A 21,097-nucleotide genomic window follows, 5' to 3' on the forward strand; every position below is an offset into this window, starting at 1 on the left:
AGCCAGAGGTGTGGGGAGGTCTGCGCCATGTGGGTTGCTCCCTGGCTGGCCTGGGGGATGGAACTTGTGCTGTGGTGGCTGGCAGTAGCTTGATAGCCGGTCTTTAACGGCTGCACTACCAGGGAGGCCCCTTAAAATGCAAATTTTGTTTGAAGGATAAGTAAATCCTAATACACCATTTCCTGCTGTGAACGCACAAATCAGCCCGCTGCTCCTCCCTCGCCCCTGCCGGGCCCTGGGCCCTGGGCAAGCAGCTCTGGCCCCACCCCATCTCTCCTCCCTAGCAAAACGGGACAACCTGGTGGGCCACTCGGTTTACCCTGGGGCTGGGGGTCATGGGGGGTCACCCCATCTCTCAGGCCCCCATCCATGGCGCCCTCTGGCGGCCCTTGTGAGGAAGAACAGGGCGTGAGGACCCTCTAGGCCCTCGGAAGGGGGGGTGAGTCGCAGGCAGGGCAGGAGGGACTTGGGGTGTGGAGGGGGACGCTGCACGGAGGGAGCAGAGTGGGGGGGGGCGGCACGGGCCTAGCCGGGCATCCGCCGCCTCCCGCTTCTGCCTTCCCGGTGAGACACAGGGCAAGTCAGGGTCATCAGGCAGCTTTAGGGACACTGCAGGAGGGCCCCGGAGAGCGGAGGAAGGCTTCAGAGACACGGGCAGCTGGAGGAGGGTCACTGCTTCCGCCTGGAAAGACAAACATCCAGGGCCAAGGACAACACCTGGTTTCCCTCAGGTGACAGCGGGAGGCGGAGACGGGGAAGTGGACAGTGGCTTAATCTACGGACGACGTAGCCGGGCAGCTGCTCCCCTTCAAGGCCGGGGCGCCCATCCGAGGACGGGCCATGAGGATAGAGATGCAACACCCGGGGACAGACAAACCCGCGGGAGGGGGACGGTGCAGCCCCCCCAGCAGCAGACGAGTGAAGAGCCGAGAGCGCCAGCCGGGAGAGGCGGGTGGAATAATTAGGGAATAATGAGGGAAAAAGGCATAAATTCCCTGAGACGCGGCTTCACTGTGGCTTCCTCGCCCCTCCCTGGGCTGCTTTCACGCCGGGAGCCCCCCTTTATTTCCTTCCTTTTCTCCTCAGTGAACTTTCTCTTTCTCTGCACACACCCGCCTCCTCCCGCCTCTGGCCTGAGGCCTGCGAAGCTCCCGCTGCGGCTCGTGAGACGCCAGCCCGGGCGGTGGCCGGAGCTCGGTGCGGCCCTGCAGCCTGGCACATGGTCATCATATCCAGCGCAAGGTAACAAGTAATGGTGGCCATGGCTGCAAGAGTCTGTGAATACAGGCTGTGAATATATTCTCCTTAAAAAAAAAGAGAGAATATAATGGTAGGTGAATTATATGTCAATACAGCTCTTATTAGAAATGAAGAGAGAGCAAATGAACTTTTTTAGGACCAGCCTCACTTCTTTTTCATTTTTTTTCAGATTTATTTATTTATTTGTTTGATTTATTTATTCATACAAGCCCTGGGTACAGTCAGAAGCGCGGGAGGGTGAGAGAATTCACCAGAGCCAGAGCGGGGAGCAGAGCAGGCAGAAGGACCGAAGTACACTGCTGAGGGGAGCAGCGGGCGGCAGGAGAGGTCTGCGCGCCATGGGGGACCCTCCTCTGGTGGCCGGGGAGCAGCCGGGGATCGAGCCGGCGCTGCAGAGGCCGCGGGCAGCTTCACAACCCAGCGTTCAACCGCTGCGCCACCGGGGAGGCCCCCACTTAGTTCATCTAATAGCTGCTGTTGGAGCCGCGTTTCTCTCCACTTCTGTGAAGTCTCCACGCCAGTCTTGACCTGCTTGAAGTGGCCGCTTTCACAGTATTTTCTGCAAACACAAGCCTCTGGGGACAACCCAGTTCATTCAGTTTCCTCTCGAGTTGGCTTCTTCTCACGTCAAGTCACTTCAGTGGTACCCTGAGATTCGGGGAGATCGCCCGAGGGGCCCCCGGGGCGTGGCTTTGGTTCAGCAGGTAACTCCTGAGCTCAACCGCGAGGGCTCGCCCTGCAGCGGCCACTCAAGTCCAGCCTCGCCCTGGTCCTGTGGCTATTTCTTTTTTTTTTAATGAATTTTTTAAAGCTTTATTTATTCATGCACACAAGAGCTGGGGCACAGGCCAGAGGTACAGGGGGTGAGAGGACTCACCAGAGACAGAGTGGGGAGCAGAGCAGGCGGATCCACTGACACACACTGCTGAGGGGAGCAGCGGGGAGACAGGCGAGGTCTGCCGCGCCATGTGGGTAGCTCCCTGGCCGGGGATTGCACTCACGCTGCAGTGGCTGCGGAAAGCCTCATAGGTTGTGTCTTAACACCTTGCACCACCAGGGAGGCCCCCTGTGGCTACTTCTGAGCTGCCCTGGGACCCCTGGCTGGAGAGGGGAGGGACAGCGGAGCAGGGCAGGCTGCATGTGGGCCGGAGCGAGGGCGGAGGCTGCGGCATAGCACACGTCCTGCTCCTGCCCCGGGCACCACGTGTGGGGTCTTTCTGGACCGACTGCCCTCATCCCAGCAAGCTGGCGGGATGGCAGCTCTGTGCCCGGGACCTCCCTGTCAGGAGGCTGGAGAAATGGCTGCACCCCAGCTGGGCTCGGAGGGGCAGCAGCCAGCCAGGCTGGGCCAGGTCCGAGGCCTCTGGAGTCCCGCAGAGCCCGGCTCACCTGCGTGGGTCTTGGTGCTGCCCTTCACAATGGAGTCCATGACCTTGTGCACGCCCCGCGTGGCCGCCCTCAGGTGGCTCACGTACATGTCCCTCACCTTGGGCGTCTCTGTCCCGGTGATGCCGTCATGGTGCTGCACCTGGGGCGGGCGGCAGGGTGGAGCGGCCACCAGCACCGGCCTGGGCCTGGCTCCCTTGCTCTGGCCGCCCTGGTGCAGAAGGGGTGTCCCACCTGCCTGGAGGAACCAGGCTTGGGGGTGGGTGGGTAGTGGTGGATCTGCCCGGCATTGTGTTGGGCGCCCAGTCCCTCGACCTGGGGGGCAAGGAGCCTCCTGGAGGGCCCACCCCCTGCACTCTGGGCGCTGTCTCCCGTCAGTGGCCCTCGTGTTCCAGGCAGGCTCCATGGTAACCTGGACACGTCTCTGCACTGAGCTTGGGCAGGAAGCCCCTGAGGGACCGGGACACGCAGGGCGACCCCCTGGGCACCGGCTCTGATGAGGTCCTGTCGCCCATGCTTCCCGGCTCATGGCCCTCAGATGGCCGTGCAGGCGTCGAGGCTGGCGTGGCCCGTTCTGGCCATGGCAGGAGGACAAGCTGTGGCACTCCCAGGGCCGCAACCCTGGGGACAGTGGGCATGGACGTCTCCGGACTGTTGCAGTGGCTGCCCCCGCAGGGGCGGGGCACAGGGCCGGTCACTCTCGGGGCTGCCCTCGCAGCGGCCGTGCTGGCGGGTCCCGGAGGGCCTCAGGCTCGGGAGAGGAGGGAGCCTGAGGCCGCACAGCGGGGCCGCCCGGCAGGCCTGGGGACACCACGTTGCTCTGCCCTCCCTTGCCCAGGCCGGGCTCTCAGGCTGCAGCTGGAGCGGTCCTGCCTGGCCTGGCGAGCCTCAGCCCCCCCACCCCGCCCCTGTCCCCAAGTGACCTGGCGCCCCTCTGCAGAGTGACCTCTGCGACCCGGAGCGTTGGCTAACCTCGGGGAGGGGGAGCCCCTGCCCAGGAGGTTGCCATCCTACGGTTGCCGCGGAGCCTGCGTCACCTCGGAGACGGCCCAGCGGAGCTGCTGGAGCTGCCCCAGGGCCCAGGCCAGCTGCGGGGTCGAGCCGGGCGCCGTCCACACGTGCCGCACGAACATGGACTCCGCCGCGTGCAGCAGGGCGCTCGCTCGCCTCGCCAGCCCCTTCAGGCCGCTGCGGGAGGTGTAGAAGCCGGTCCAGGTGTTGGGCGGCTCTGGGGACAAGACCAGCAGCGGGCGTGGGTCTCCCGTGGGGACCCCTGAACTCTGACCTGGGAGGAGCGGAGGAAGCGGGCCCAGGGGAGGGCCAGCTGACCCAGCAGCAGCCCCAGGCGGGCTGGCAGTGGCCCAGCTCCACCCCACACACCCAGAAGGGCCTGGTGCCCTGAGGGCCGCTGGGCAGGTGGCACAATCTGTCTGGTGGGGCAGGCCTGGAGTGGGGGTGCTATGATGGGAGATGGCAGCCCTGGGTGTGCCTGGGAGACCTGGAATGGCCACGCAGCAAAGGGCCTGGGGTCCCGAGGGCAGCTGGGATATGAGGGACAGGAGGGCCTACCCGGCAGGGAAGGTCCTGAGCATGGGGGTTGCTTCTGTGTGACCCCCCCCCCCAGGGCCGGGACAGGCCTGCCAGGCAGCATGTCCCTCTGCAGCCAGCAGCTCGGATGGGAAGGAGGGGTGCCCAGAGGCCTGATGAGCACAGGCTGACCAGCACAGCAGGCGAGGCCGAGCAAGGCCTCTCAGCCAGCGCTTGTTCCCCGACCCACACAGGCTGGCCCCGGGCTATGGGAAGCTCAGCAGGAGGAGGTTGGGGCTGCCTGGGGGAGTGTGCTGAAGATGTGGCCTTCACAGTCCCTGCTCCTGAGTGAGCCCCCAGGGCGGGACCACAGGGATCACGCCGGGCAGGGGCAGGGACCAGGCTGGCAGGCACGGGTGCCAGCCTGCCTGGTATAGCTGCATGTGGAGCCCCTGCTCTGTGCTGGGCCCTAGACAAGGAAATTTCTCCCTCTGTTGACAGGCCTGTGAGCACCCCCAGCATATGGCACAGCGTGCTCGGGGCTTGTAACCAGCGGGGAGGCGCGTTCCAAGTCTGGCTGTTCGGATCCTTAGGCCGTACTGTCTGCAGCTGGCATAGTCCAGCCTTACATGCAGACATAACGGTCCCTGATAATGACTATGTCGAAGCAATGGGGGACCTGGGGTTTGTGGGGACACGAATGAGCCGCCTGGTCTAGCCTTCAGATCAGGAAAGCCATCCTGGAGGAGGTGACTTTTCAAGCTCAGTAAGACTTTGCAGGAGCGTGGCGGGAGGAGGGCACTCCTGGCAGGGAGCACTTCAAGAGCAGAAGCATGGAATCAACGGTCACTCCTGCGCCTGGTGGGGACCAGGCTGTGCGTGGCAGCTGCAGTGTGTCTAGGGGACCCAGTGGGGTCCTGGCACCCAATTGCCACCCCGATGCCCAGAAGTCATACCTGAGGAATAAGGCAGGAAGTCACGATGGTCATGGACTGGCCAGGGGCCACTGAGCTGGTGCAGGGCCTGGAAGTAGTTGCTGAGCGTGGCGTACTGCACCGTGACGCCCAGCAGGCGTGTCTGCATGTTGATGTAGCGCATCAGGAGGTCCATGTTGGCAAACTGCACTGAGGCGTTGAAGAACTGCTTGTCACACCCCTGCGGCAGGCACGGCAGCAGGCCCTGAGCTGCTGGGAGCAGAGCCCAGCCCGGCAGGGCGGCCTTACCTGCTGACCACATGCCCACTCTGCACAGGGCCAAGGAAGGCTCAGGGCCGCCCCGTGGCTGGGTGACAGGTGATCCTGTTCTTTGTTTCTCTTTCATTAAAAAATTATCAAGCTACGCAGCAGTCCCATCCTGGCTTGTCTTACATCTGGAGGTTGCATTCTTTCGAGAAATTTCAACCACTTTGCCCACCCCTCCTCCCACCTCTAGGAACTCTAAATTTGGACTTTTTTTTTTTTTTTTACCACAAATGTGTGTGTTTTTATTAATTCTACACATAACAAGATCACGCAGTACTTGTCTTCATCTGACGCATATCACCCACTGTCTGTTAGCACCCGCCTGTATTTCCACGGCTCAACATCATGAAAACATGATAATTATTAATAACAACAATAATACACTTACTAACTATAAGCTCATTTCCAAAAAGGTAGACAAATTAAAAAATCCATAAATTTCAAGAAACTTAGAACCTAGCAAGACTGAAGAAATAGAAATCTCAGCAGACGAGTTAATCAAGGGCGCTCGCAGCCGTCATCAAAGTCACCTGACAAGCCAAAGTCCAGGACCGGAGCGCATCACTGGTGAATTCTACCCAGCGTTTAGAGAAGATTCACAGCAGTGTTTCCTAAACTCTTCCCAAAAAACCAAAAAACAAAAAAGGACAGGAAGGGATACTTCCAAATTCCTACCAACTCTCAACAAGGATGCCACAGGAAAAGAAAACTGTAGAAACTCATTATTTGCAAACCAAGTTCAAAAATACATTGAAAGGATGGTGCGCCAGGTTTCAGGGGGTTTTATTCCAGGGATGCACGGGGAGGTCAACACCCACAAATCAATCAGTGATCTACTGCTTCAACAGAATGAGGGATAAGAGTCATGATGTCTTAGCAGATGCAAAAAAGTATTCAACGCAACTCAACTTTCAGTTACGATAAAAACTCTGAACAATGTGGTTGTAGCGGGGACCTGACTCAGCGTAACAAAAGCCACAGACGACAGTGAATTGTGCCGGGGAGGTGCAGCACCACATGCCGAAAAGTATAAGACATGGATGAAAGAGATGGGGGAAGACCCAGATTGGAGGTTGCTAGAAAGGGCCTGGGCTTCAGCTAAATGGGTGAAAGAAGCGAAGGTCCCAATGATCAATAATAAATCAGACGCGTCCGGAGGCTGTAACGCACAATCGGTGACCATCTTTGACCACGCTGTGTTGTGTGTTTCAAAGGTGCTGAGAGAGGAGGTCCTAACAGTTTTCATCACTATCAAAAAGTTTGTATGCTCGGTGATGGATGTTCACAAGACTTACTGTAACCCTACGCAGTATTTTGAGATGAATTCATTATGTCATACCCCTGAAATGGATATATTGTTATATGTCAGTTAAAAAACAGAAGAACTGCAGGGCCTCCCTGGTGGCACAGGGGTTAAAGACAGCGCTATCAAGCTATTGCCAGCCACTGCTGCACGAGTTCGATCCCTGGCCAGGGAGCTGCCCACATGGCGCTCAGACCTCTCCTGTCTGCCCGCTGCTCCCCTCAGGAGTGCATTTCAGTGGCTCTGCCTGTTCTGCTCCCCACTCTGTCTCTGGTGAATCCTTTCAAACCCTGCACCTCTGGCCTACACCCCGGCTCTTGTATGCATAAATAAATACATCTTTAAAAAAACATAACTGCAGATTCAATAATAAAATACAATAAATAAGCAGTTCCACCCAAGGAGTCCTGTGAAACCTAGATTATCTGTGTGGGACTTTGCCATGCCCAGCGGTGAGTGTGAGGGGTGGAAGAGGCAGGGCTGTGGCCCAGAAGAGGTGGGGCCTTCATTCTGACCAAGGTGAGACCACGAGTCGGGACAGATTTAATCAGACCCACTGTGTTACAGGTGTGCTGACAGGTGTGCTGCAGGTGCACTGACAGGTGTGCTGCAGGTGCACTGACAGGTGTGCTGACAGCACCTGCATGAGGAGCACGAGCACCAGGACCCACTTGGGCTCTGTCATTGTCAGCCCAAGGGGATGAGATTTGTGATGACACAGTCATTTTCAGTAGGTGTTTTGTTTTCCTTTAGCAAATACCACATTCTATTGTGAGCTGCTGAGAAAGTAGAACTTTCGCTCTTTTGTATCTCTGTTTCCTACACACATTTTAAGTCATGCTTCAGGACTCATGCTAAGTTATATATATATTTACAGTGTATTGCTCTAAATGCCAAACCCATCAGCCTGAGGACCTGAGGTATGTATTTTAGTGGATTAAGGAATTTTTTGCTAATCTATATACCTGTATTAAAATTACAGTAACAAGAAGACAAGCATGCTAAAATGACTGGGAAAACGAAGGCAGGCTGTGCTGGGGGCTGCTGCGGGAGCTGGGGCGTGGGGTCTGAACCCTACCGAACCTCGGGACGTGCCCTAACCTCTCTGGCTCTCAGTTCCTTGTGTGCAGAACGGGCCTCCAGGAGAGGCTGCGGCGCGGGCCGGGGCAGGGCCGTGGGGAGAGGAACATGCCTGCAGAGCAGGGCCTGTGCCCAGACACCATGAGGTGACGATAGTGACCGAGTCAGGTGCTGCTGCTGGCACAACCCCTCTCTTTTGACCAATAAGACCATGGAACAGGTCCTACCACAACCCCTGGGTTCCAGATGAGGAATCTGGGGCCCTGAAAGTCCTGAGCCCCGGAGACAGAGTTGAGAGCAGGAGTGGCCCTGGTCGGGCTTCCAGCTTGGGACAGAAGCAGAAGCAGAAGAGGAGGCAGGGGTGAGGAGGGTGGGTGCGTGCGTTCAGGTGGGAGAGGCTGGGCGAGTCTCTGGAGACTGGAGGGGCAGCGGGGCAGGAGTCTCGGGGTCCCAGAGAGGGTGATGCCAGACAGGGGTTCCCCCCTTACCCAGGGCCAGAGGACGTGCGGTGTCCGGAACCAGGCGGCCCGCTCCTTGACGTTGTTCACCAGCACGGAGGCGTAGGTCTTCAGATTCTCAGGGGTCACCCAGGCGTCAAACATGGTGATCTGGTTCAAGGGTGGGTCCGGGAAGAGGACGTCACCTTCCCAGAAATATCCTTTCCTGCTGGAGAGAGGAGGTGGGGGGGACCCCTGAGACGGGAACAGCCAGGGACGGGAGGCTGGGTGGGACCTGGGAGGCAGCCGGGCCTCCACCTCTTTGCTCTGGGCTCCTGCCTTCTGTCCATGGGGTGGCCAAGTCAGGGGCTGCAGCCAGAGCTGGGGAGACAGCCGGGCTCACGCCCAGGTGCCACGTGCCCCAGTGGGGTCTGGGCCTGTCCCCCCACTGGGGGCCCATTCCTTCTGCTCCCTAAGCGCAACCTTGGTGGCATGTCCGCCCTGTGGGCCTGAGGGCACCGCTGGCTGACTGGTTCCGTCAGGACACTTCCGTGCCCTCAGACCCTGCGGAGGGGCCCGAGCAGGCCAGGGCCAGGGTGCGGGGGGAGGCTCTGGCTGGAGTGCACTGGACGGGCCAGAACCTCCGAGACCAGAACCAGATTTAAGCGCAACATTTACGACTCTAGTCAGTCCTGTATGCATGAATAAATAAAAGTAAATCTTAAGAAAATCTAATGGGGGCCTCCCCGGTGGCGCAGTGGTTGAGCGCTGGGTTGCGAAGCTGCCCGCGGCCTCTGCGACGCCGGCTCGATCCCCGGCTGCTCCCCGGCCCCCGGAGGAGGGTCCCACATGGCGCGCAGACCTCCCCTGCCGCCCGCTGCTCCCCTCAGCAGTGTCCTTCGGTCCCTCTGCCTGCTCTGCTCCCCGCTCTGGCTCTGGTGAATTCTCTCACCCTCCCGCGCTTCTGACTGTACCCAGTGCATGTATAAACAAAACAAACAAACAAACCAGCAAACAAATAAATAAAGCATGCCTCTATAAAAAAAAAAAAAAAAAAAAAAAAAGAAAATCTAATGAACACAGCAGCCATCCAGGATGATCCCTGTGTCTGCTCAGCTGTCCTGTTCAGAGAGGGGCTCCCCCCTTGCCCTCAGGCCACGCCCCGGCAGGGGGAGGGATTTGGATCCAGGCCCTCCAGTTCCAAACATCCCCGTGGCTGTCCCACAGGGTGGGGCTCTGGCCGCCTGTCCGCCCGGGGCCCGGGTGAGAGGGGTCCTCAGTTTCTCTTTCTTGCCCCTTCTGAGGTGGCACAGATGGCGGCCAAGAAGGACCTGGCCCCGGGCGCGTGCTCACGAGCAGTAGCTGTACTTGTCCAGGACGTGCGTGAAGATCTGCTGCTCCGGCAGGGACGGGGACGCCTGCCACACGAACTGCAGCCCCTGCGGGCCGGCCAGGGACAGTGAGGGCCCAGGTCCCAGTCGGTGCCCCTCCCCCACCGCCCTGGGGCTCTGGGCTGTGCTCACTGGGGTCCTCTCTCGAACACCTCCCTGTGCTGTCTCCTCCTTGCGAGCCCCTGCAGCCCGGTGCAGGGGTAAGGCGGGGGAGGACCCTGCCCCCCAGCAGGAGCCACCAGCTGCCTGCTCCCGCCTCACCCCCGAGGGCACGTGGTCCTGGGGCACAGACCTTGGCCAGATTCAGGCCTCTGAGACCAGCATACCCTGGCCCAGCAGGAGCACAGCAGCTCGGGGGCTGCAAGTGGGGAGTGAGGGGCGCTATGCCCCCGGGTCTTGGATCAGGGTACCAGAGCGCCCAGGGCAGGTGGGGCAGCGGTACCCACCTTGGTGGCCTGCATGATCTCCTTCCGGTCGTAGTCGATGCGGGAGATGAGGTGGGCGTGAAAGTCCGCCATCGCAAACAGGGTGGGGGTCGTGGCAGAGGCGCCAAATGAGTCCACCTGCCAGGAGAACCGCGGCCGGAAGCCGAACGTCTCGTAGAGAAATCCGTGTCCTTCTGCACAGAGAGGCCGGCTGGTGGGGTGGGGTGGGGGCAGGTGGCCCCTCGCCCCATGCTAGCCCGGGCCCCCTTGGGCACAGAGTCTCACCTCTGCCCAGGTCCCCTGGGGCTAGCCCCAGGTTAGTGAGGCAGGCCTGCACCCCAGACCTGCGCGTGTCAGTGCTCTGGGGGTGGAGGGGTTGGCGGAGTGGAGGGGTACATGGGGGGTGGAGGTGGATGTGCATTTGCTGCTGGAGCTGCTGGTGCCATGGTGGAGGGAGTGGGGTGCTGGCGCGGATGGGCGGTGGGGATGTTGGGTGCTGAGGGGCTTGTGGCAGCAGCTACGATGCTGATGGGGTTTTGAAGGCTGGGATAGTGTCTGACACTCCCGGGGAGTCCCTAGGGCCCCAGGGCACTGTCTGACTGTCCCGGATCCTCCTTACAGTGGTCCTTTGAGGAAGGTCTTAGCCTCCAGCTCACTTTGGGGACCCAGTGAGGTCACTCCTGCAGACCCGGGTGGGGACAGTAGGTGGGGCCTAGCCAGCCAGTCCAGCAGGTCTAGGCTCCTGCTCTTGGCCCCGCACTTGTTACAGGACACGGGCCAGTCACTGCCCTGCTGACGTCCAGAAGCAGGGCACAGACATCCCATCCCGGTCGAACTGGCGGCCCCAGACCCCTGCAGGTGGGGGGGAGCAAACCTGTGAGCTGCAGGATCTGGTCATCGACGTGGGTCACGGCCTCATCACGCATGACCTGGCCTCCGCTGACAAACTCCAGGCGCCTCTGGGCCAGCAGACGGTGGACCTGGGCGAGGGGGGCAGAGAGAGTGGGGTCCGCCCCACGTCACCCTTATTTGTTCTGTGAGCTCAGGACATGGTCTGTCCCAGTCAGCCCTGGCCCCCTGGGACGGCGCCTGGCCCTGTCTGCTGCCTGAGGAGTATGCCATGTGTCTTAAATGTTTATTTCAAATCATTTCAAACGTCTGGCGAGTCTGGATTATTGCACCAAGAGCTCCTGGACTCCTTTCTCTGGATTCACCAGGGCTCTGAGCGCCCGCCTCTGCGTGCAGTGGGCACGCTTGTCTCCAAACTGTCTCCAAGTGTGACCGAGGAGAGCGAGCCTCGCGGCTGGGCGGTGTTGTGAGCACAGGGCAACCAGCTCACAGAGACACGGCCAAACCAGGAGATCCAGGGCCTCACACGAGTCCCATCCGCCGGGCAGCCGGGACCCCAGGTTACCAGGGGCCCCAGAGGTCCCCTCCGGCCGTCCACGGGGGATCGGGCTGGCGTTTAACTGGCCTTCTCTCCCTTAACTCGGAATTCAGAACTGCTGCCCCGCCCTGTTCGCTTTCCCGGATTGACACTTCTGGAGGTTACAAGCTAGTTATTTTGCAGGCGGCCCTAAAATGGGGGCTGTGTCTTCACGAGCTGATTTTGTTCATGTCTGTACACGATGCGCCTTGGCCCGTGATGTCTGCCGGTTCTCGCGGAATGGAGGGACGCGAGGGGAGACCGCGGGTGGTTTGGCTCCCCTGGAGGAGGCCAGGACCTGGATTTCCTGCCCAGGAGCTGTGTTCACCTCACGCCCTGCAGCGCCGGCTTAGGGAGTGCCTGCTGCCCGTGGCCTGTCCAGGCTCCGGGCTCTCCCCAGCAGGGGGCCAGCCTGCCGCCCGGCAGCGAGTCCGAGTGGGCTCCCGTGCCCTCCCGGCCACCTTCCCTCCGCAGCAGGGCATGGACACCTGGTTTGTGGACCAGCCGACGCCCGCCCGGCCCCTGCCTGTGGCCCTGGCCGTGGTACCTGGTGTTTCTGCCGGGCCGAGGCTACGCTGTCCCACCACAGCCGGAAAAACACCTGCTCCACGGCGATGAACTTGTGGGAGGGCCCCCGGCTCAGCTCCTCCACCACGGAGGTGTAGACGCTGGCCGCGTAGGCCTCCATGCTCTCCTGGGGGCCGGGACTGGCGTGAGCGTGGGGACCAGGTGTCCCTGGGCCCTCCCAGGCACCGGCCCCTGCCTTCCGGTCCACTGCTTCTCCCGCCATGGCCACTAGGTGCCAGTTGCTGAAGGCTGGGGGTGGGGGGGGGGCAGAAGGGGGAGAAAGCACAGACTCTCCTGCCTGGACCAGAGAGTGCCCGGGGGCAGGTGAGCAAGCTGACCGTGGCCCTCCAAGTGGGCACAGGGATAGGCTGCCAGCGGGTGAGCCGCAGCCTGAGGGTACACCGACACAGCCCACTGGGCAGGGTGAGAGGGGCGCGGCCAGCTGACCCACAGCCACCTGCCTGGGCTGGAGGGGAGGGAGCAGGCGCTGAGCTCCTGCAGGGTGCCTGCCCACTCTCAGGCGCACCCTGTTGGCTCCCCAGGCTGGCACCCTGTGCTGGCCAGTCCCATTGAGGAGCATAGAGAGCACTGGGCAGGGTCAGCAGGCACCGCCTGAACTGAGCAACCTTGGACCAGGCCTGACCCTCTCTGGGCCTCAGTTTCTCTTCTGTAATGGGGGTGACAAGCATGCTCCCCCGACCTGAGCTGCTTCGTGGGCAGCAAGCACCACCCCGAGCTGCCTGTGCACCCCAAGAGGACCTCACACTCAGCCCAGAGGCCCCACTGTGCTCTCGCTAAGATCTCGGTGTCCACACATCCCCCGTGAGGCCGTCGCCCGCGCAGAGGTCTCTGGCGGCTGCCTGCCCTCTCTCCCTCAGGCCAAGCTGAGGTGGCTGCGTCACTTGCAGAACCAGAGGCTCCCGCTGCCTTTCTGCACTGACTCACTCATCTGTCAGCCTCTCATCCGTGCATTCTTCACTTATTCACGCGCTTGTTCGCTCGCTCACCAGCAAATACTCACGTGCGCTGGGGCCACGAGGCACCGTGGAAGGGCAGTAACAGTGGGTGAGGCCCCCCGCAGAAGCCCCGTTCTAGGGGGAAGCAGAGGACCCGCACCCCCAGGGCGACAGTGGAAGGCAGCGGGAAAGCGGGGTAGGGGGAGGGTTGCTTGAAGTCTCATCAGGAAGGTGAGCAACGTTGGGAAGGGCGGGAGGGATGGGGCCTGCACGCATCTGGGACCAGAGTCTTGGGTGGAGGGAACAGCCAGTCGAAGGCTCTGAAGCCTGAACTAGGCCCCAGAGAGGGGGCACAACCTGCCCAGGGTCCCCCAGAGCAGGCCATGACCTGACTCTGCTCTTCATCTGACCTCTGCTGGCTCTGATTTTGCTCGCACAGATGGGGAAACTGAGGCTCAGACACACGAAATGACCAACCAGCCTGAGGTCAGCCACTTGACCCAGCACAGGGAGGTTGGACTGAACCCAGGCGGGTCTGTGACCCTGATGTGAACTCCAGGGTGCACCCCCATCCTGCAGGGAGATGGAAGCTGCAATTTCAGGGTGTCCTTGGGGAGTAGCACCTGGCATTTACCTGGACCGTGTAGAGCCAGCCCACGTCCATGTGGCTGTGGGGCACCACGAAGACGCGGATGGGGCCCTTGGTCCAGACCTGCAGTGGCCACAGCAGCACCAGCTGCACCGGTAGAGGCAGCAGAGAGAGTGATCCCATCTCGGTGGCTGGCAGGCAAGCACTGGACTTGGGAGCAGCTGGCAGGGCAGAGGGAGCACCACCCCTGGCTGGAGGGGGCAGGGAGGGGCAGACGTACAGGCCCAAGGCCAAGCTGCCTCCTGGGCATGGAATGTGGGGGGCGCCTGCTTGCTGCCTTTCACGGCTCCGCCCCATCTCCAGGTTGCTGGCCATGCCTGTCCCTAACGGTCTGTAGGCAGAATTCCAAATGCTGCCTCCCTCAGGAAGCCTGTGTGATTTCCCAGCAGATGGGGTGCCCCTCCTGATCCCCACGCCCATGCCCCTTGCTGTGCCTCTGACAGTGTCCCTCTTGGCATGCCCATCTCACCCCACCTCTGGGAAGTGGGCTCCCAGATTCTCAGGCTGCCCTGCAAAACTCAACACTCAGCTTGGGAATGTCACCACCGGGAAGCCTTCCCTGATAACCTGTCACATGGAAACCCCCCCACAGCCCCTGTCATGGGGTGCTCATCTTCATTTTAAGGAGGGAAACTGACTTTCAGAAAGTCAATTTGATCTGCAAAGACAATTTGTTGTGTGCAGATCACGCAACTGGTGTAGGAACAAGACTGATGGAAATTTCCTGAATTGGTGTGCGTCCCGATGGTGATATTGGTGAAGTTTCCTCTCAGCCTCAGGTGGAGCGTCTGGAAAGTGGGCTGGACTCGGGGTGCTGTGAGCAGAGACTGCAGGGGGTTCGTACCATACTCAGTGCCCTGGAGCATGCTCTGATCACTCTGGCACAGCTTGCTGGGCAGTGCTGCCTGGACCACCTCTGTAACCCCTTGGGCCCTCCTCCCCCACCCCAAAGGGCTGGGCCTCTGAGCTGGCCGTGCTGTCTCCTTCCCTGAGGACCCCGGACATCGGTATTTCTGTGGCTGTGTCTCGTCTCTGTCCATCTCCCTCTGTCTTTACTTTGGGACCCAAGACTGACCCTCATCTGAGGCAGGTGTGGAAAGTGACCTCCGAGGCCTGCGTTCCTGGCTTTCCAGGGCGCAGAGTCAGACCACATTACCCAGCAGTCTTTGCTCACTATGTGTTGGTGTGGCCGAGGGTCAGCCTGTTTGATGTGGGGGTTGCTCAGGCTGGCCCTTGAAAATGGAGCCTCCCTGTCTGGCCACCCACTGCCCAGGTGGAGGGCTCTCTGAGGAGCCCAGGGGCAGAACCACCTGGAGGCCCCAGGGTCTGTGGGGCGGGATGAGCCGGCCCACGGCCTCGAGGAGAGAAGACTTCCTGGGCCGACTGCCTGGTTTCCCTAGTACAGGGGACATTTCCCTAGTGCAGTGTCACATTGCGTGGACACTCCCCCTGGGGAGACACAGGTCTGTCCCGAGATCACTGGGCGAGCTGGTGTCTGGGTGTAACCCCAAAAACCAGGCCCACCTCCAGTAAAAGTGTGTCCTGGGCCATTGGGGTCACGACTTCTGGGTGCTCAGACCTCACCCCCCAGTCTCTCCAGCTGCGCCCACTTCCTGTCCCCTCCCCCCTTCTCCCCAGCCCCGAAGCCTGGCAGGCTCCTCCCAAGCAGGACCACCAGGGGGGTCAAGCAGGACACAGACTTCCTCACAGTCCTGGCGGCTGGAAGTGCCCAGGGTGGGGGCGGGAGCTGGCTGCTCCTGTGACAGCCTCCGAGGCTTGCTCCCCGCCCGGGATGGCCTTTCTCCGCCAGGGTGGGGGGTGGCCTTCCCAGGGTAGTCCGGGCAGGCAGCACTGGATGCTGTCTCCAGGAGCCAGTTCGGCCCACTTAGGTTCTGGTTCTGATGCTCTGGTTATCGGCAACAGATGGTCGAGAGAACTGCCAAATGTGCCCCCGGACGCCCCCAGACACCTGCAGCCGCATCAGAGCTGTGAGGCCGCGTAGGTGCCAGGAAAACAGAGCTGGCAGCCTGTCCCCAGGCCTCGTGGGCACCCAGGTGGGGTGTTTTTGCAGGTCACCGCTGCACATGAAAGTGCCTGCTGGCCCTGGGCGACCTGGACAGTCACGCCCGGCCAGCCAGTGGCCACACCACCTCCCACAGGCAGCCCTGACCGCAGCCCTGGCTCATGGGGGTCTGCACAGCCCCAGCTTCCACGTGGTGGCTGTGAGCCCACCCACTGGCACTGAGGCTGCTGCTCAGGGGTTCCCTACATGGTTTCCAGGTGCCAGGACGGGGCCAAACAATCACAGAAACTGCTCCTGCTCGGCTGCAGCAGCACCTCCATAAACTCCAGACCAGGTCCTTGCTCGCCGCCCAGAAAGGCCGGCTCTGACCCGCCCTGTACCCCACTCTTCAGGCACTCGGGGGTCTGAACTTGCCCTGTGCAGAGCTGAGAAGACACAACCAGGGACCCCAGCAGCATGCACAGCCCCGTGGGGATGGGCTGGGAAGCAGGATCTGGACAGTCCAGGCTGTGGACTGGCCAGTTGTCTCAGCTGCTCGCCCAACGCCGAGGCCCTGGGCCCACAGGGGGCCTGACCGCCAGGCGCTTCTTCCGTGAAAGTGGCCGTGAGGCCGCTGATGGGGAGATGCGAGGATGAAGGGGGCCGGGGGACGAACACTGCCCTCTCTGACTCTGCCTGGTGTCCAGTAAGAGCTGCCTGAGCTGGGCTGAAGGGAAGAGCAAATCTCCCAGCCGGGGGTTCATTCAGTAAATGAAATCAGATTTCTGCTAATATCATCGTCTTACAAAATTGAAAAGACGAATTGTACGGTCTTCTCACCCTCTATTTACATGCACCGGGGAAGAATAACTCAATTATACCAGCTTTTGTACTTTCTGGCAAGAAAAAAGAAGTCCAAGGGAGCTAAGTTGTCTTCTCCTTACACAAAATTAGTTCAGGGCTCACTGCACGGCTCTGCCTTTGTGTTCTTCAGCTTGCTAGATCTGAGAGGCCCGATTTACACACCCCATCTGTATCTGAACATTTTTAGAATGCTTCAAAATTAGTGTTGACTTATTTTATTTTTGCCTGAGATTTGCAAAATATTGGCGTAAGTTATTTTGAACTGTAGGTGAGTCACTTGGGCAGACTAGGCGGTGTCTGCAGGCGCGCCGGGAGTGGTGGTGGGGGCTTGGCCCGCCCCCCACCCACAGCCCTGCGACCCCCTGGCCGGCTGTTCTGTGTGCAGTCGTCCGAGTCTGCATTGCTGACGGAGTAAGGTGGCCTCCTCGCTCGGCCTGCATGTCCTGTGAACTGGCCCGGCCTCGCCACCCACAGGCCCCCGCTGTCCCTGTCACACCTTAGTCCTCCGGTGCTCAGGGAGCCCCACACACAGATGGCCGCCGGCCTGGCCTCACGCCCCCATCCTGCCACGTTATCGCCCTGCCTGTCGTCTCCCGGGAAGGTCTTTTGCTTACTCGTCCCCCCACCCTTCACCCAGGGAGGGCCCCTCCACACCCCGCGCCCCCCCTCGTGCCCACCGGCAGCTCCGGGAAGGCAGATGCTCACCTCCAAGCCCGCTCTTTGGACAGACCCATCTTATCCCAAAACCTGGTCATCACAGTGACTTGGAAAACAAAGCTTCAAAGCTGAGATTCTAGGGATTTCCTTTATCTTTGGTGGCAGGGCGCCCCACCATGCGAGCCAAGACACTCAGCCCTGCGCATGTCTCCTGCCAAGTGGGGACATTCTCCGCCCTTGTTACGTTTTTCCGTCTCCGTCTTTCTCGTCGCCTGTCTGGGCAGCAGTTACACCCAGGCTCGTCCCGGCTCTGAGGGCCGGCGGTCTCTCTCCCTCTGTCCTTCAGATGGAGCAACGCCCATCGCTCGCTCTTCAAGTTCACCAAGCCTTTGCTCCGGCATTTGTGGTGCTTCTTCACATATCTAGTGACTTTTTCCAGAGACCTGATTTCCCCGTTTGGATGTTCTACTTTATCTGTTCTGTAGTTTCTATTCTTGTTCTAGATTATCTAATTCAGCTTACTGTGAGCCTGTTTTCCTTTATATCCTGGAGCATAGTTGTAGCAGCTGCTTTAAAATTATTTTCGCAAATCCTAACACGTGGGGACCGTCGCTGGCTCTATTTTTCTCTTGAATTGTGTTTTGCCTCATAGCAAGTACTTTTGATTTGAATCCTGGCATCTGTGAGCGACATACTGCAGACTCGACAGCGTCACCCCGAGAGCTTTGCCTCTGGTTTATAGACACTTCGCTTCTGAACTCGAGCTGTGACGGCCCAGCCTCGCAGAGGCAGCAGCTCAAGTCTCAGTGCAGTCTTGCAGCGCTTTCTGTCTGTGAAGTCAGAGGTTTTGTGCCTGCGGCTCACCCAGACTTGGCCTCACCCCGTCTTGTCTGGCTTTCCCTTTCAGCGCAGTTTTCCACAGACGCCTCCAGGAAGGCAGGTGTCTGTCTGCCTTTGTCTGTCCTGAGGGCGCAGAGGGAGCCGGCCTCAGGCTGAACCCGCAGAGGTGAACCGCCCTCACTGTCAGTCCACCCCCAGCTGTCTGCTCCTGACCTCCTAGCCTCCGGGGGCTGCTGCCGGACTCGGCCCTGGTTTGCCGGAGTCACCCGTGGAGGGTGCTCTGGCAGGCTTGAGGAGGCAGAGTGCTCACCGAGGAGGCGCTTGCTGAGCTGTACCCCACTGCACGATGCACGCAGGGGGCCCGCTGCACGGGTGCTCGTGGCCGTGGCTGCTGTGACAGGGCGATGTGCACGCTCATGGGTACGTCTCTGTGTGACCCTGCTTTTTCTTTTCTCTCATTCAATCCCCAGGAGCGGAAGGGCTGATGCGGGCCGGTGCGGGCCTGACCTGACGGGAAGCCCCGTTCGTGTGTCCCCAGGGCTTCCCATGCACCCGGCACCAGGTGGGTGGGGAACAACCCCCCAAACAATAACAGACCCATTAGCGCATCAGAGAATATGTGAGAAGGTGGAAATGTGGAAAAAATTAACACAGAAAAGTGGGGGGGGGCGCTGGGAGAACTGGCGTCTGTCAGGATGACTCCTGACGCGTGTCCCGTAAGTGGGATATCAAGACTCAGATGGGGGAGGCGTGAACACGGCCAGGGAAGAGTGTGGCGGGCGGAGGGAACAGCTGCTGCGAGGTCCGGCCCTGACGGCTTCATCTACGTCCACAGCCGGCCAGTCGCGTCTCTTGGCGCGCGCGATCGGAGAAGAGCACCCAGGGCACGGGAGGAGGGAGAGCAGGGGTTGCGCTTACATGTGTCAGAAAATAGCATCCCAAATCACTGAATAATTTATAGTGAATTGTTGCAGCTAAAAAAGGCCTTGGATCTCGATGGCGTCCTCCGCAGCGCTGCAAAGGGAGCGCACGCTCTCACTAGCTACATCGCGGGTCCCTGAGCCTGGACAGCAGGAGCCGCTACTTGGCTTCCTTCCCCCGCCCTGCCCGTAGGTCCCAGGTCCCGCTGCCTCCACTGCTGGGGGCTCCATCAGGCCAACTCTGCCCTGGATTTCGGGGGGGGGTGGGAGGGATGGAGAGGTTGGGGATGGGGATGTTTAGGTGGTTTACTCACCCCAAATATCAGCCACATTAGATAGAGTAGGGATAGAGTAGGGACACATTTCCACAGTGGCCCCATTAAAATCCATTAAGAGGCCCCTCCCAGGGCGACAGGAGGGCAGAAGAGTCACCCCAAGAAGGCCTGGGGACACACCTTTCCCTGCTGGTGGCTGTCGGAGCCTCCTGGTGTCCAAGCAGCACAGGTGGGGGCCGTGCTGGTCAGCTCTTCCCCCTGGGAGCTCTCGAGAAGGGTGTTGCCTCCCACGCTCCCCTGTGCACGCGGCTGTCCCTGTTCAAGGCCCTCGGCACACCCGGTGACTCATTCCCACCTCGATGCTTTTTAAATCCTTGGCAACTTAAGATTCTGTATTTATATTTTTAAATTATGAAATATTTAATACATACAAAAATATATCAAAATGTGTGTGTTGAGCCCAGCAGGAAATAAAGCATCTGGGCCCCAAGTTCTCCAGCGCCCTCTCCGGGGCAAGCACCTCCCTGGGTGTCTGTTACCACCTTGTTCTTCCTGGCTTCGCGCCCTGGTTCCAGGCTCTCGCTCTGGCTTAGGCGACCTTGCTCACCTGGGGCTTTGGCTTCTGCAGGGCCCGAAGGGTTGCGTGTCCAGGGTGGGTGCGTGGAAGCTTCTCCACCCCGACAAGCAATTCCCAGCCACCAGCAGGTGCCCACGATGGACTCAATCCTGATGCAATTCACCTGGAAACACGTCAGGCTCTGCAGGTCGAGGGCTCAGTCTCCAGAACCACCTTCTCCTTCAGACAAGAGCAGCAGCCCGGCCAGGCGCTTGCTGCCTCAGGGCCTCCGGCCAGCCCTGCAGACTAGGCTGCCTCATCCCCTTCAAGCCTCAGGGCCTCCGGCCAGCCCTGCAGACTAGGCTGCCTCATCCCCTTCTCAGACTTTAGCGGGCTCGGCAGCCCAGGTTGTCAGCTGTGCTTCTCACAGCCCTGCCTCAGGGCCCATAATGTGCTAAGATGGGAGGCCCGCCTGCTCACTAAATTTTACCACAAAGGGCGCAGCCCAGGAACAGCCAGGAGGGTGCCAGGAGCCCTTACGAGGTGAGGGCACTGAGGCCCCTGCCCCGGGGTACCAGCCCCTCCTGAATCATCCTGACGCCAGCTGGGGGGTCTCTGAAGGCCGCTCTTGGGCTTGGTGGAGGCCCCACCGCATAGGCAGGACTGAGGACTCACTGGCCACAGAACTCAAGCCCTCCCCCTCCCAAGGAACCAGGGGTCCCTGTTGGTTTCTCTGGCAACCAGGCCCCTCCCCAGGTGTTTGAAGAAACGGCCTCCATTAACATATCAAAAGGCACCTTGAGGACACCCTGGAGGTGTCCTGAGGAGCTCTGAGGTAGGAACTATGGATGAGGCCAAGTACGCATGAGTCACATTCATGTTTTGGTCCTCTGGTGACCAGACACCTGCCTTCGCAGCTCACAGGAGGGGGTGTGGGTGTGTTGGGCGGAGGTGTAGGGGGCCGTCTCCCGCCCCTCAGTTTTCCCTTTCACTCCTGCAAGAAATCCTATCCTTCCCCAAGTCATAAAGATAGTCTCCTTATAATCTTTAAAACATTTTATAAAAAATATTTATTTATTTATCTATACAAGCACTGGGTACAGTCAGAAGTGCAGGAGGGTGAGAGAATCCACCAGAGCCAGAGCGGGTTGCAGAGCAGGCAGAAGGACCGAAGGACACTGCTGAGGGGAGCAGCGGGCGGCAGGAGAGGTCTGCGCGCCACGTGGGACCCTCACAGGCGGCCGGGCATCCATCGAAGCGGTGCTGAAGAGGCTGCGGGCAGCTTTGCAGCCCAGCGCTCAACCGCTGCGCCACCAGGGGAGGCCCAAAATCTTT

The 21,097-nt window shown here is 60.2% G+C and overlaps 1 protein-coding gene across 1 annotated transcript; it reads right to left on the reverse strand.

The window, feature by feature from the left end:
* Window positions 1-2,542: 2,542 nt before the first annotated feature.
* Window positions 2,543-13,771, reverse strand: MAN2B2 (mannosidase alpha class 2B member 2). The gene is given in 9 exon segments (XM_037530537.1): window positions 2,543-2,788; window positions 3,684-3,874; window positions 5,130-5,328; window positions 8,286-8,489; window positions 9,566-9,673; window positions 10,072-10,244; window positions 10,925-11,030; window positions 12,024-12,170; window positions 13,634-13,771. Coding segments are annotated over 9 exon segments (1,512 nt in total).
* Window positions 13,772-21,097: the final 7,326 nt, after the last annotated feature.

Source organism: Talpa occidentalis, unplaced genomic scaffold (assembly GCF_014898055.3).
Source record: "Talpa occidentalis isolate TD23 unplaced genomic scaffold, MPIMG_talOcc4v2.1 talOcc4.6, whole genome shotgun sequence".
Classification (NCBI taxonomy): Eukaryota; Metazoa; Chordata; class Mammalia; order Eulipotyphla; family Talpidae; genus Talpa; species Talpa occidentalis.